The sequence below is a fragment of the Portunus trituberculatus genome, chromosome 33 (assembly GCF_017591435.1).
Source record: "Portunus trituberculatus isolate SZX2019 chromosome 33, ASM1759143v1, whole genome shotgun sequence".
NCBI classification, from domain to species: Eukaryota; Metazoa; Arthropoda; class Malacostraca; order Decapoda; family Portunidae; genus Portunus; species Portunus trituberculatus.
In genome coordinates, this window is record NC_059287.1 from 17,650,134 (window position 1) to 17,666,683 (window position 16,550).

The 16,550-nt window shown below is 42.2% G+C and overlaps 1 protein-coding gene across 5 annotated transcripts in view; it reads left to right on the forward strand.

Moving 5' to 3' along the window:
- Positions 1–11,190, forward strand: part of LOC123512426 (alpha-1,6-mannosyl-glycoprotein 4-beta-N-acetylglucosaminyltransferase-like) — an 18,728-nt gene extending 7,538 nt beyond the window's left edge. The window contains exons 2-9 of one of the 5 annotated variants that reach the window (XM_045268830.1): positions 1,052–1,204; positions 2,822–3,008; positions 4,416–4,571; positions 5,245–5,410; positions 5,832–5,990; positions 6,403–6,650; positions 7,149–7,365; positions 7,728–11,190. In XM_045268830.1, coding sequence (XP_045124765.1) covers positions 1,099–1,204; positions 2,822–3,008; positions 4,416–4,571; positions 5,245–5,410; positions 5,832–5,990; positions 6,403–6,650; positions 7,149–7,365; positions 7,728–8,099 — 1,611 coding nt within the window. In that variant the 5' untranslated portion in view covers positions 1,052–1,098 and the 3' untranslated portion in view covers positions 8,100–11,190. Of the gene's footprint in view, positions 1–861; positions 1,205–2,818; positions 3,009–4,415; positions 4,572–5,244; positions 5,411–5,831; positions 5,991–6,402; positions 6,651–7,148; positions 7,366–7,727 lie in introns of all 5 variants that reach the window. The other 4 variants (XM_045268829.1, XM_045268828.1, XM_045268832.1 and 1 more) reach the window with 4 other exon arrangements.
- Positions 11,191–16,550: the final 5,360 nt, after the last annotated feature.

Sequence of the window (16,550 nt, forward strand, 5' to 3'; positions counted from 1 at the left end):
TCACACAACACACACACACACGCACACACACACCCGGTAGCTCAGTGGTTAGAGCGCTGGCTTCACAAGCCAGAGGACCGGGGTTCGATTCCCCGGCCGGGTAGAGATATTTGGGTGTCTCTCCTTTGACGTGTAGCCCCTGTTCACCTAGCAGTGAGTAGGTACGGGATGTAAATCGAGGAGTTGTGATCTTGTTGTCCCGGTGTGTGGTGTGTGCCTGGTCTCAGGCCTATCCGAAGATCGGAAATAATGAGCTCTGAGCTCGTTCCGTAGGGTAACGTCTGGCTGTCTCGTCAGAGACTGCAGCAGATCAAACAGTGAAACACACACACACACTTACTTTTCTGCTTTTCTTTCTTTCTTTCTTTCTTTTCCCATTGTTACTTTTTTTCTTTTTTCTTTTGTCTCTGTGCTTTCATTTTTCTCCTATTTTTTTCTTCCTTTTTTCCTTCTTATTTCTTCACATTTTTTTCTAATTCTTCGTTTTCATTTTCTTTTTGTTTCCTTTTTATTTTCTCTCATTCCCTTTTTATCTAAATGTATTTTTGTTGATTTATTCTATTTTTTGCTTTATCTTCATTTCTCTCTTTGTATTTTTTTATTTCCTTTTATGCCGTGTTATTTAATTGCCTCTTAAATCTCCACAGAAATGTTTGTTAATTATATTTATGTTTAATTAAAATGTTTAGGTTGTTTTTTGTACAGGAGAGGAAATATATAATAGAGATAATTATTACTTTTCCTGTCAGGTGTATACTCATTAATTACCTCTCTCTCTCTCTCTCTCTCTCTCTCTCTCTCTCTCTCTCTCTCTCTCTCTCTCTCTCTCTCTCTCTCTCTCTCTCTGCAATTATTTATTAGAGGAAAAAGAATAGATAAAGAGAAAGAGGAATAGAACCACCACCACCACCATCACCACCACCACCACCACCACCACCACCACCACCACCACCACCACTTCCATCACTACAACAAGCACCAATCTTATCACTTACTGCTTCCCCACAAAATATCACCACCACCCTCACCACCACCTTCACCACTCCTGCAGCTTGTGTCCGAGCGCCCATCATTGTGGTGGTGGCGGCGGTGGTGACGATGAGTGGGACAGCCCCTGCGCCGCTTGTCCTGGTGTTGGTGTCCGCCCTGCTGCTGTCCTGCAACGTGTTCTGGCTTTACTCCACCACTGGGCACACACAGAGAGGTAAGGGAGTGTGTAAGTAAGACCCATATTCGGAAACACTTCCACGCTGCACCTTCACTGTTTAGCTTTTCTTCAGTCAGTAAGCAAGTCATGAATGAGGCAGGAGTGAAGGAAGGTCTTGCTCTGGGTCAGCTACACAGAATAAGGAAGTTGAATGCAAGGTTAGGTTGGGACGATAAAAGGAGGAATACTGTGCTGGAAAACATATAAGGAAGTAAAAAATGAAGAATACAGAATGACTAACAGTGCAGAATAATTGTTAGGGAGAGAAAGAGAAAGAATGTAGAGGAGTAGAAATGTTTTGTGTGTGTGTGTGTGTGTGTGTGTGTGTGTGTGTGTGTGTGTGTGTGTCATTGACATTGTATTTCTATAAACCCTCAAGTGAGACTAGACAGAGAGCGAGCAAGCGAGCGAGAGAGAGAGAGAGAGAGAGAGAGATTGCTCCTTAAAGAAATATACACAGTCAGCTACAATTTCCAGAGAGAGAGAGAAAGAGACTGCCTCTTGAAAAATACACAGTCAGCCACAGTTTCCAGTCTGCTGTTCAGAGAGAGACGCATCAGTCCAGCAGTCAGCCTTTGCCCTTTCAAGCGAACCAGCATTTTTCTTTAACATTTTGTATGTGCTGCTCCTTTCTGTGCCCTGCTTTTGATACTCTGTGTGTGTGTGTGTGTGTGTGTGTATGTGTGTGTGTGTTTTAAAGGTAAGTTCCACGAGTCTACAGAATATTTGAGTGTCAAGTGTTTGCGGGTGAAATGACTGATTGCTTCCTGGTGTGTGCTGAGAGGTGGTGACTTGTCCTCCTTATCATTGCTTTTGCTGGGAAGGCATTGCTGTTTTTTGTTTATATATATGTAAGGTGTCTTTCAGTGTTTCTTGGTGGGTCTTTTTCCTTATTTTCTTCTTTTTGGTTTTAATGGAGAGGTGTACATACAGTAATTCTTTCCTTTTTCTTTAGTTTGCCTTGTTTTTTTTTTTCCTTCTGTCTCTTTCTAATCTTCCTTGTGACTCTCCATCTGTTCCTCTTTATCTTATCTTATCTATTGCATTGCTCTAATTGATGTATTCCTCAACTACCTTCCAATCTAAAGGAGTCAGTGTGTGTACCAGAGACTTAGAATGCTTGTACCACTCACTAATCTGCTTGTATTATTCACTCATCCACTCACAAATGTTTTTACACTTAGAGTTCATACACCTCTCTGATTCACCCTTTCATTTCCTTTACCAACCAATGTGTGTGCATTATATAGCTGCTTATCTGTGTGTGTGCTGGAGATGAAAGGTTGAAATTCTTGTACCTCTGCTTGACACTTTCTTTCAACTCTCTTATGCTTAGAATTCATACATGTCTTGAATTCACCTCTCATTTACTTTACCAACTAACATCTGTGCATTATATAACAATTTATCTGTGTGTGTGCTGCAATTGGAGGATTAAAGCTCTTGTACCTCTGCTTGACACCTCCACTCAACTTCCTTACACTTAGAATTCATAGACCTCTCCAATTCACCCTCTCAGCTCCTTTTGTCAACTATTCTGTGTGTGTGCTGCAGTTGGAGGGTTAGAATTCCTGTATCTCTGCTGGATACTCAACTCCCTCCACTTTACAGCAGCCAGTGTGTGTGTGCCGGAGGTGGAGGCGTGGGGTACAGCAGCATCTAGTGGAGTCAACAGCAGCGGTGCCCCATACAGGCGAGATTACCAGCGTGTAGTGGGCAGTGGCCAGCGAGACGTGCCCTTCCCCATCCCTGTGCCCAATGATACAGTTTTGCTGGGCACTGATCCTGAGGCTGAGGACGGGTAAGAGGGAGAGAGAGAGAGAGAAAGGAAAAGGGAGAGGGAGAGGGAGGGCAAGAGGAAGAACAGATGCCAAATGATTTACTGCTACTAGTGAACTAAGAGGGAAGAGAGGCAGGGAATAGATTGATTTGAATATTGAGGGTTTTTTGCTGGTGATTGTATGGTGGCGGTGATGGTGGTATAGTGTGCTGGTACTTGTGGTGTTATGGTGTGTGGTGTAGCAGTAATTGGATGGAGAGCAGTTTTTTGTGGTGGTGTATCTGTGGTGGTGGTTGTGATGGTGATGGTGGTGATAGTGGTGGTGGTGATAATGGTGTAGTAGTATTGGTAGTGTCCATGTGGTGTAGTGGGTCAGGGTACAGTGTTATGTGGTGGTATAGCAGTGGTGGGTGGTGGTGGTAGCAGCTAGGTTAAGGGCAGCACGCAGGGACATATTGTGGTGTCAGTGGTGGAGACGGCAGAATTTCCATACAGAAGGGGACTTATGGAGCAATGAGACCAGGGGGAGGAGGGCTTTGTGGCTTAGTGGTGCTGGAAAGTTGGCAAGAGTTTCAACATTTTTCCTCTTCTTTTTTTTTTTTTTTCTTGTTTTTGTGTGTGTCCAGTGGCAAGAAGTGATTGGGCTGTCAGCATTTTGTGGCATCTGTGTGTTGCTACTTGTTTCCATCATTTTTGAGGTGTCTGGCCAAGGCTTAGTGTTTGGAGCGAAATTAAATGTCACATCTGTCATATCTTCATTTTCTCTTCTCTTGTTCATTTTTGCCACCAGAGAGAGAGAGAGAGAGAGAGAGAGTGTGCTTGTTACTTACTTCCATCTTTTGTGTGATGTGTCTGGCTGAGGCTTAAAGTTAGGAATTAAATTAGATGTCACTTCTGTCTTACCTTCCATTCTTCTGCCTTGTCATCCATTAGAGAGAGAGAGAGAGAGAGAGAGAGAGTTTGTAATATTCTTCCCTATTCAAGAAAATAAGAAAATCACTTATTGAAACCTTTTTTAATAACTCCCAACACTAATAAGTTCAAAAAAAGGCTTAGAATCAGATCACTGTTTTAAAGCATCTTCACATGCCACCCCCACCCCCCTGTAATAACCCAACATGACATGAGTGGGCCTTTTTGTTTACTCGTTTTTGTTGTCCATGGCCCATTTTCCTCTCTTATACTTAGAAAAAATAAACAGTTTTCTAACCCTGAAAATTTTTTAAATCTCAAACCCAGAAAAAAAAACGAATCTTTAACCCTGAAAAAAATGTCAAACCATGAAATAAAAGCAAACCAAGTCTCTAACCCTGAAAAAAAAAAAATTAATCTTTAACCCTGGAAAAAAAAAGGAAAAACAAATCTTTAACCATAAAAAAAGAAAGCAAATCTCTAGCCCTGACCTCCTCCCATCGCCTCCCATGACAGACCTCTCCGTTACCTCACCATTGGGATCTCGTCTGTGTGGCGCAAGGATGACTACCTCACCCGCACCATTGACTCCATCCTGAAGGAGACAACGCAGGAGGAGAAGGCTGACATTTTTATCTTCCTGCTGCTTGCTGACGCCGATGCCAGCCTGAGGTGATGCCCTGCTCTGTCTGCCTCTCTTGTTAAGGAAGTCAAATATTCATGAGTTATCGTGCGTGTGTGTGTGTGTGTGTGTGTGTGTGTGTGTGTGTGTCTGTGTGTGTGTGTGTGTGTGTGTCTGAGTCTTTACTTTTACTATATAACCAGAAGTCTCCTTGTGCATTAACACTTCTTTAAAATGCTGCATATAAGACGTAATGAAATAAAAAGTGCTCTTCTGCATTAACACTTCTTTAGATTGTAGCACATAAGGCATAACAGAATAAAAAGTGCCTCTCTTGCATTAACACTTCTTTAAAATGTCACATATAAGGCATAATAAAATAAAAGGTGCATCTCTTGCATTAATATTTCTTTAAATTGTAGCATATAAGGCATAATAAGATGTTTTGAGTCATATATACATTAATGGGTCCCTTTTAAAGAGTAGGGTCATTATTAAGCTAGTTTAAGGAGGGCAGTGGATGGGATTATCAAGTCATCTCATTTTACAACAGCTAAATACAAGACAATTATATCACCACTTCTTCAACCCCTCTAATATTACAGCAGAATTATTAAACTAAATCAGTGAACATTGTAGGTGGAGGTATTGAGTCTTTCCAGCCTAGAACAGCTGAATAGGAGACAGTTCTACTATCTTTCTTACACCTCTCTAATGTTTCAGGTCCCAGAGAGCAATTGACTTAGGAGTGAGGTACAGCAAGGAGATACAGAGAGGGTTACTGAGAGTGCTGCAGCCGCCCTCAGCTCTCTATCCAAGCATTGACTTCACGGCCATCAGGAGGACCTACAATGACTCTGTGGCAAGGGTGCAGTGGCGGACTAAGCAGGTAGTGTTGTGTGTGCCTGTGTGTTGTATTGCTGGAGTGGAAGAAGGGTGTGTCTTTGCATACTCAGTTTAGTCCTGTAGGTGACTCCTTAGTTGCTTGTGCCTTGGTGTGTTCTGCATATTCTCGGGTATATTTTTTCTCTCATTCTCTCCTCCCCTCGCCTGGTGTTGGACTTTGCCTTCCTACTCTGCTTCTTTATTCTTTCCTGCTTTGCCTTCCTGCTCTGGTGCTTCATTCTCCCTTCCTTCTGCTTCACATGCTGTACTTTGCCTTCCTTTTCTCTGCTACTAGACTTATACTTTCCCTCTCAGCTGTGTTACCAGGCATATTCTCTCTTTCTCTCATTCTCTTGACTCTCTTCTGGGACTTTATTCTCTTGTTTCTCTTCCTGGTACTTCATTCTCTCCTCCCTCTGTTTCAGGTGCTGGACTTTGCCTTCCTGTTCTGGTACTCTTGGAGCCGCCACCCCTCCAGCTACTATTTGGTGCTGGAAGACGATGTGCTGAGTGCCAAGCATTTTGTCACTGCCATTAAAGACTTTGTTGCTCTCCACAAGGGACACCACTGGATATCCCTGCAGGTGGTGCTATTTGCTTTTTACATTTAGGTTTATCTCCTCATGGTACTTTTATGTAGTGATATGGGTGATGGAAAGAGAAACACAGGCACAAAGCACAAAGGTTCCATTCATTGCCATTAGTGTTACATAACATAGTGAAGAGGTTGGTAAATCAGTTTTCCTCCTTGCAAACAGCTTGACTCCTTCACTCCTTTTGCTTATGTATTGCCATCTTCCTACAACTTGAGGAGGTTTCAAGACATCTCTCCCTGAATTTTGGCTATCTCTACTAATCTTTAAGGAAACTGGCAATCAAGTGGGCCTTTTTTTTTTTTTTTTTTTGCCCTTGGCTGGCTTTGCTTCTTGCATAGAAAAAAAAAACAAAAAAAAAAACTTACCTGTACACTTCCCTAACTCCAATCCTTCCCTCCAGCTGGCCGGCTTCCTTGGCATTGGTCAGCTGCTGCGATGTGGAGACCTGGAGCGCCTGGTGTCCTTCCTACTGCTATTCTATCGGGAGCACCCAGTGGACGTGCTCATCAACCATTGGGTGTCCCTCATGGCGCCAGAGAAACCCCCCAAGGACCGCCCCACCAGGAGAGTCCCAGGGTTGTTCCAGCACATTGGCGTCCACTCAACCTTGGCCAATAAAACGCAGTCCCTCAAGGATAACACTTTCAGGTACCTGCTGTTTGTCTTGTGTGCTTCCTTACATTCTCTTAAATGTCATCTAACCTCTTTCATTACAGTCTCTTGCCTCCTTACCCCTCTTACCACTACTTGAAAGCCTCTGTACTTTGCTTAATATGACCCAGTTCATCATTGTTTTCCTTCACTTAGTATATAACCTTCCTACTTCCCTTAACACAAATATAAATACTCTTATCTTTCTATTTATCTCCTGTAACACTCCTGAAAACCCTTTACATCCAAAATACAAGCTAAAAACACCTTGAAACCTTCCATTTCACCACCTCAAACTCTTCCTACTCTCCCTAAATACAGTCTTTGGGCTTCCTACCTCCCTTCCTTTATAGCCACTTCTCTTAGCACATCTTGAAATCATCCTCATCTTCCATAAACAAATCTCAAAACATGCTCACTATCTCTCACATAGCTTGAAACTTCCCACTACACCACCTCAAACTCTCCCTTACTCCCTCTCCCTCTCTTTCCCAGTCTGGTGAAGCGACGATTCTCCCATGTCAACCCAACAGCGGATGTCGTGACCACCATCCGCCAGTACAAGGCCTACCTGGCAGAGCACGCTTACTCTTCCGCTCCGGGAATGTTCTGGGGCATCCCTCGGCCTGGAGACTCCTTCGATGTCCTCTTTGCCGAGCCACTTAAAGTGTCCAGAGTCGTGGTGCTGACTGGTGCAGTGATTAACAAGAAGGTGAGCTGCTGTGTGGTGGTGATGGTTGCAGCACAAGTGAGGTGGTGATGCTGGTAAGGGTCTGGTTATTCGTGCTAGTGATTGGAGAGCCTAGTTAGGGATGATGGTATTGGTAAGGGTCTGGTTGGTGGTGGTGGGAAGGCATGATTAGTGGTGGTAATGGTGATGGGAGGGTCTGGTCACTAGTGGTGGTGATGGAAGGGTCTAGTTAGCAGTGGTGGTGGTGGTGGTAGTAAAAGGAGTAAAGGCGAGAGGTAAGGAAATTATTACGTTATATCTTTATCATCCTTCCAAGGCTTGATATTTTGTGTACTTGAAAACCTTTTCCATGCTGAGGAACTAAATGCTTCTTTGCTCGTCAGGTTCGAGACAGACTGCTCAATGGGTCGCTGGAGGCCTCACCAACCTTCGTCAAGATGGAGACACCCAAGAAAGCTTTATGCAAGAGTTTCACACACATTCAGAACTTCAAGAATGGGGAGGTGGACGCTGAACACCTGCGAACTACCTTCCCTCAGGGCATCCAGTGCATCCGAGTGGCCATTGGTCCCCGCCAGAGGTCCTGGGTGGCCATCACAGAGGTTGCAGTTTTCACGGAGGATGACCAGGCCGTTGTGTACAGCCCAGTCACTGTCACTCGGGTCTCTTCCAACAGCATCACTTCTGCTCACACCACCAGTAACTCAAAGGCAAGCCAGCAGCCACAACTCACCAATGCCATCAGAAAACACTAGCAGGAGACATTTCATACATGTGGTGGTAATGCATAAGGACACATTACCTGAAAAAGAAAACCGAGTCAGACCAGCTATTGGCATGAGAGCAAGTTATCAATTTCTTCCCTGCGACAGATGAACAATAACAAGGACAAATACTGTATACTGATAGAAACAAGGTACAAAAGATGAGTCTTGCCTACGGAGTGCCACAAGTAGGGACTGTCATGGGGTGTTGTTTAGATATACGACTAGAATGTAGCATTTCAAAATGGAGGAGGAGAAGATTATGACATGAGAGGAGTGAATGATATATATTTAGCAAGTCTGGAATGGGAGACAATTACGTGAACTGCAAACAAGGAATTGTGTGTCAGGGAAGAACAGGGAGTGGGGAATTGTGTGTCAGAAAGGAACAGGGAGGAACAGGGGAAAGCATTTGAGAAAGCAGTGACTTGTAAAATGTGCAAACATTTCATTTAGCCATTCTTTTATTGTGTCTTGATTGAGTTTAGTAATATTGTACCGATTGATTCAACTTTTGAGTAGCTTAGTGTGCTGTAAGGTGTGCAATGTACTCATGGTACTGCTACCGTTTGTGTGTCAGGGGTAGACTGAACAGGTGACAAGAATTAAAGGAAGCCACAAGTAACTGTCAGGCCTGCATGTGGCAGTTCCCGTTTAGTTGGTGGTTAGTGGACTAGTGGGTAGCATGTGGGATGGTTTGAAGGCACTCTAGGTTGTGAATGAGGGTCTCCAGATAGTGTTGTGTCCAGCCTTCACCTTCCAAGGACTGTGGCAAAGAAGTATAAGCTTTTTTTCAGTACATAGTCTGATTCTAGAAAACAGGGCAAAGCAGGGAATAACCAAAGAAGGGTCTACTGACTTGTGAATGCAGAGATGTGCTGGTAGAATAAAAACAATTCAAGGCCAGTCACTGGTCAGGTTCTTTGTTATTTTGTGAAGCAATGTGGATCATGTTAATTAGGGAAGGAAATGTGTACATGTGTCATGTAATACTTCAAGAAACAGGAAAAATGTTCTCTGTGAAATATTTAGAGAAGAAAACTAAATGAAAACATGAATTTTGCAGAAAATGAGAAACATAAAAATCATAAGTTATGTTAAGGAAATGGATTAGAAAATTAAGTGAGAAAAGAAGGATTAATCTGAAATCATTTTCTTTCTTAAAGACTTTTAGAGAAGTGAAAGGTGTTTGCTTTGTAGAAAACTATGAGCAAAGAATGCAAGGATGAATAATCAAATTTACCTTTACTCTATTTTGTTGATGTTTGTGCATTAGTGCAGTAATGATGCTGTCCATCCCAAGACAGGCAGTGCTTACACTCGCCTCACACAAGCCAGGAACCCTGACTCATCTCATGCCAAAGACTAACTCTTCCAGTAATGCTTTAATCACCCATCATTTGTTTAGGTTGTGTAGTGATAGTGACCACTGAAGCTTCAATACCATCTCTTCATCATTCAGCATCATAGGAATTCATAATGCATCATTCCAGTGTGCATTTTTCATTCTTAGTAAATTGAATAGTTTTATCCATTTTCTTCCTGCATCAGGTTGTCATTCAGCTTGTTTTGTTGACGTGTGAGTGTATTGGTTCTCTATTTCAAAACTCACACAGTGTGTAGTTAGTCAAGACACTTGTGAGAGGCTGCTGCTGTTGCTGATGAGGTGCAAACAATGAGGTCTGACACTTGTGGCAGCCACTGAGGTGCAGGTCTGTGCTAAGTAATGTATGTAGTACAATGTCATCACACTTCATCATACTCAAGGTCTTCTCTCCCTTAGTCAGCATTTTAGCATTCCAAGCACTTAGTGTCAGGTAAACATTGTCTCCTTCACACACACACACACACACACTCTTGGTCAACCAACATTAAAAACAAGCTTTTTGTAGTTTTCATTGTAACAGTTACATTTTCATATGCAGGATATTTCTCCTTAACTTGAGAGAAACCTTTGTAACTTCATTTTTCATTGGCTTGCTTCACCGGATCTGCTGTCTTCCCATCCTGAGAACTGACAGGTACTGATAGGTGCTGCAGAGTGGGACTGCTGCAGTGTTAGAGTGATTTTGGGATAGGATTTGACTTTCAAGTTCTGCTGTGCCTAGATTGTCCATGGTGGGTCTTCAGTAAAGGTGGTAGACAATAAATCTCAGGTTGACCCAGGAATACTTTACTTCTCTTGCACTTTTATGTTTCCACTGCAAGTCTTCCTCAGAGATTTGAGATGTAAGAGGAAGATTTGTAGTAAAAATATAAGTAAACTATTCTTGGTAGTGAAGTATTCTTGGGTCATGAGGTTTGTCTACCACCTTCACAACTGTATCATCATGGTAGGTTTTCTGCTGCACAATTTATTTGTATCTGAGTAGCAGTTTTGGCATCTGCATCTAAAGGCCCTTCTTCCATACTCCTGGCAAATGCATAGCAGGCACTCTCCCTATTTGCCTGAAATTCTCACTGTGAAAATTGTGTTACCAGATAAAACTGTCCAATTTAAGGCAGGCAGGCAGGCAAACGTAAGACTTGGACGCCAGGCAGAGAGCAGTGCAATCGAAGCTGTGTCTGGCACATCCACCAGTGAGCTAAGCTAATAGTACTTTATAATATAGTTTAATGGAGGCAAGAGAAGGGTGGTATAATATAGTTTAATGGAGGCAAGACCACCCTTCTCATCTTCAGCAGAGAATGACAAAAACCACCTCTGTTCATGCAGTATTGACTTGTCTGGCAACATCTAGTCAGGGGCCCATCCAGTGCCTCAACAGGTTTGTCCCTGGTTTCCTGGCCTATGACCTCTCATGATCACTACCCTTACCACAAAATTGGTAACAGTGTCCACCCAGCATGCAATTGCCCGGAAGGGCCTTGAGTAAGCACTTAATTAAATAAGCAATGAAGCAGCAGTTTGCATTTGTAAGCAGTTTTGCTTTAGTTTAGTTAACTTTGGTCCCACAGTGAATTGCACAGCCCACAGCCGTGTCCTGATCTGTTCTGCCTTCATTGTTGCTCACCTTTCTTATATTTGTTCCATAATTTTGCTGTGATAATTATTTTTAAATAACTAGATGTATCAAAGGCCCCTAGGGTGTCTCAATTCCCTTTGCTCTTCATCCCAGCATCTCCTCCGGTACAAGGATATATTGGCTAGTGATACTCGAAAGAGCCTCCGGAGAAAAACTAGACACATTTTGGGCAAATTTTTTTTTATTAAAAAAAAAAAACAAACAATATCATTTGAGTTGTGGAGTCACTGACTTATACATTTGCTGCTCATCAACCCGCACCACGGCTAGCTAACGAGTCTGACACACTTGCTCGGTTTGATAATTAGTCGCTGATTCCAACTCGAAGACCGTTCCCCTCCTCGCGCGTCCTCCCACTGTCACGACTCGAGTCCGCTGAACTATTCCTCTCAGCGCCACGGCCAGTCGTGCAGCACGCCTTTCTGGAACGAGCGAGACACGGGACAAAAAAAAAAAAAAAAAAAGCTTTTCAGAGCTAAATTCAACTATTATTTAACTTATTACAGAAAACAGAACTAGAGTAGCCCAAACCTACTTTACTGCACAAACAAAGTTACAAATTGGGGAGGGTTTTCAAAAACCATGTATGAATGTTATCTACCGGAAAAATAAATTTAATATTAAAAATGAGAACACCATATGCAGTTTGAGAAAGAAGATCGCCGCCGCCGCCGCCTTCTCACAGGAGCCAGTAGGTACGCCTATAGTAGTGGCGACCAACATCAGGGAAATAATCTAGGTGAACGTCGGCAGTTCACTGTAGAGTAGAGTACATGCATTCACATCTCTGGAGAGACCCGGGCTGGGGGAGGAGACACCATTCCTTACAGGTGCTGGAGGTGATAGAATAGATGTATTCTCTGCATGTTCGTATTTATCTGAGCTAGCCACTTGTATTAATGTGCGAGTGTGGTCTACAAACAAGTTACCTGATCAGATCAAATGTATACATACGCGAGCCTGTTTAGAATTTCCCCACTAGGTTCGATCGATGTCAATTCATTTCTCGTGAATCTCATTCAATTAGCTAAGTAAACAATACATCAAAGGGGAACTACGCCAAGGGTATGAATTTACATCTTTGATAAACAAATTAAACAAATCTATGAACTCTTATTCCTTGAGACGCAGCACATCTGGCAAGTGTTGCGCCTCAACAAGGAAATTAAATTCATTGCCTCACTCGCTTGTCTTCATTGCCTATTGCCTAGCTCGCCTCGATTTGGTGCAAGCTGCGCAACTTCCTCACTAACTATGAACGCAAGAAACCTCACTAACTATGAATGCAAAAAAAATTAAATAAAGAACAAATTAAAGATTTAACATTCTTCATAACTTCAATACTCTTAGCAACAAATTAAACCTCCCCATCTAACCACCACGGGACCGCTCATAAACAGAGCGGAGGGGCCTCGGGTGGGCTTCAGTGAATCACCAAGTCGCCTCATCACGCGTAGTCATCCTGGCTCTCATAATCTGGTTCATAAATTAGACAATGTTACCAAGAACACCACATCACCAGGAACTGACCACACTCACTAGTTTCTTACACGCTCCCCCAAGGACAACAGGACAGCAATCCTCGTCATTCCTTTGTCTAATATTACACACTGACAAGCTTAGAAAGAACCTGCCATTAAAGTATTGTACTAGCAATATTATGCATGTTACTAGCAATATTACAATGCAGATCAGCGATACTTAAGACAGTAGTTCACCAGTTGTCCCTAATGAACATGCACTCACATTTACCTGAATCAAGTCAAGACGCTGAATAACAGACAAGCCAATCAGATTCGTGTCAATAAATAACCAGACGTTCACACAGCTAGTCTGCCTCAATATAATTTATGACATGCCTTCGAAGTACTAGTCGAGGAGAGGATCTTTTCACTACAGAAACTCAAAATTCCTTAAATTCAAACAGCGTGAATTAACATTGAAGTGCAGTATCATGCCACCAACCAAACAGCGTAAATTGATCAAATTGAAGTGTAGTATCATGCCACCTGAGAAAGCACTGTACTACCTACTATATGCCACCACAGACCTGCTGAGGAGCACTGTTGATCACCGATATGGGCACACAACCCCGGACTTCCTCAGTAGATCTCGTCAGGAAATAAACGCTCTGATCTGCTACCAATCGGTTATGTTTACTGGAAGGTGTGCAGTTTATATTCACACAAACAAACACACACACACACACACACACACACACACACACACACACACACACACCTCGGTCAGAGAAAGAGCGAGTATTCGGCCACACAGTCGGGTGGGTCTGCATCCTTCACCTGTGCCCTGCTGAATTTTAATGACTAACACAAACCACATCCCGTACCAATTGTTATTCAATTCCTTCGTGCCAGCGACTATAAATACTAGTCAAGATCGAATCCTAAAGCACATTTTTACAGCCAACCACAACTAGTTACGGAGCAATAGTATTCAAGTGACGAACGAACATAATGGCGATGAACACATCCTTGATAATTTGCGTTGCACCTTGACTGCTTTCAAATGACTGGTAGTTCCACGGTTTGCCAGGATTTCTTCACAAAAATACTGCCCAATTAGTAAAATGTCTACGTTGTTTACAGGACGGACACCCAAGAATCAATTTATTTATCAGTGGTCTTAAAAATGGTAACAAGAAAGCAAAGAGCCTCTATTCTCCCTCCACCTCTAACTACGCCAACACACCGCACCTGACCGTACCAAAACCTCCACAGCAACGCTTACTCTCCGGAACCTTCCACTCCAATACACTACCTTTCCGTAACACTCCACGCTACAACGCCAATCACTGAAACGCCTCCCGCCACCACCAAATATTGACGTTATACCTGCTTGCCCCAAAGGTCTGCCGAAGTCCAACAGAGCGCCGACCTCCATGGTCTGTGAAGAGCACCTCCGAAGTAAGTGGAGACACTGGACTTGTGTTTCAAAGTTGCTTCGTTTGAACCATCGAGTTATGAAGCATTAAAATTACTTAGCGTCTCACTCTCTTTGAACCATGAGCTATGAAGCAGTAAAGTTACTTATGCGTGTCTCTCTCTCTCTCTCTCTCTCTCTCTCTCTCTCCGCCAACAAAAAATTAATGCAGTACAGTATAACAAAAGGTGAGTTCCTAAACTTCTGCCACACCATCAATAGCAGCAAATAAGCAGAAGCTACCTATTCAGCAGTGACTACCACTTATAACTCATCACACTGTTTAATAATCAAGTTGTTCCTTTGGTAATATTGCTGAGTTTCAATTTCAAAATCATACCTGAGACAAAATTAAACATGGTAGAATATATATATATATATATATATATATATATATATATATATATATATATATATATATATATATATATATATATATATATATATATATATATATATATATATATATATATATATATATATATATATATATATAATATTTAAACAAATGAATAGATAAGCATAGGCCACAAATAAACTGTAGGTAAAGGCCGGGAAGACATTTTTAATAGAATGTTACATATAACTGTTGTCAAGTGATGCTGCATTTGAGGAACTTTTTTTCTCTTACAAAAAAGAAACTGCGCAAGAACTTCGGCTTTTACAATAATTCGATATCCTAGATGGAATAAACGATTTAGTAATGAGGAAAATCACGCAACGAGAAATAATTAACAAGTTAGCTGTGTATTTCAATGGAGAATATATGTCCTCAGCTTTTCATTAGGTTGTGTCTTTATAAATAAATAAATAAGTGAATATATATATATATATATATATATATATATATATATATATATATATATATATATATATATATATATATATATATATAGCGTTAACTCTTAGGAGAAAGAGTGTTATATCAGACCGTCTTAAAATATAGTGTTTGTCCTTAGAAGAGTTTTCAGACTACTGTCTTTTAAAAAATAGTTTATGCCTTAGGAGGAGACAAATTTAGAAGTCTTATATTTGTTTCAAAATAAGCAGTTTCTGTCCTTCTACGAGTGTTCTCATTCTTAAAATTGATACAGTTCGATCACGCCCTTGGGAGAAAGTATCACCATGCTGCCTAGATTAGAGAGAGATCGGGTTAAGGGAGATATAGTTTGTAGCAAAAGGTAGAGCTATATCCTTTTGAGAGTATTAACAAGTTGTGCGTAGTCTACATCTCTAAATGTAAAAATATCAAGTTAACAACTTACCATCTCTTGAGTATCAGTAAATATAGCATGATAGTCTGAAACTAGCAGCTCAAGTGTTGGAGGGTTGGGTGTGGTAGTGCAAGCATTGCTGCTGCCGCAGCATTCCCCACACTCGGCGCCCCCAGCGGTGGCTTAATAGGTGGTCACACAAGGTTTTGTTTGTTGAACTTCCACATGAATTACTTAGGCCTGCTTCAGGACTGTCACCCGTCACCACCAAGCTACTAATACAGTAACCTCGGCGTGGGTGATCGTGGGTCAATGACTGAGAGATAGAGAGAGAAAGAGAGGGAGACAAAGGAGAGTTAGGGGACACTCTCCTAGTGAGCCTCATTAATATTCCACCAAAGGAAGGAAAAAAGCAGTTGACGTCACAGGCACATGCAGAGAGAGAGAGAGAGAGAGAGAGAGAGAGAGAGAGAGACCTACTGTTTGTTTAGACGAAGTAGAAACCTCATTATTTTCCATTACTGCTCTCTGGCCAGAATTAGTCAATGGGCAGAGTGCCAGATGTACAAGTGATGCATTAGTTCCTACTAGCAGTAAGAAACCTTGAGCCTCGGCCTTCATTTACCTTCATGGCAATAAACAAGTGTAGAGGACACCCTGCAATGCACTCTTCACCGCTAGCGCAAAAACGCACGCGTACACACAAACCCATATGAAGCTAGCGTTATCGTCCGTGCACAGACACCTGAAGCTTGAAGTCACCTAAGAAATATCAAAGGAGGGTTAGTGACTACAGGCGTACGTGCATTTGAGTGTGATGAGGACGCGGCGTGAATTTGTGCTGGTTATCACAGGACCCAGTTTTATGCACGGAGTCATCACGTGATACCCCGCCAAGGAACACTAATGTCCACTCAGCAACAGTGACCGCCCGCCCCGCTCCTTTCTTTACTCACTGCTCGATGCGTATTTCACCCCCAAGGAAAACAATAGTAACGCAAGAACAGAGAAAAGTTACGGAATAATAGGTCACACATAATTATTACCGCCCTTTGCCTTGGCGGTGGACTGGGAGGAGGAGGGAGAGGCAAGTTTGTTTCAGAAAGCTACCCCGTCTTTTCGTTCAGCTTAATCTCTGTTGCCACGACTTACTTTCCTGCTACTTGAGTCAGGTATCACATCACTGCCGAGACACGGCATCAGTTCGGGATTAAAAGTTTCATTTTCTCTTTTGGCGTTCAAGTAAGCCTCAGATTTAAGAA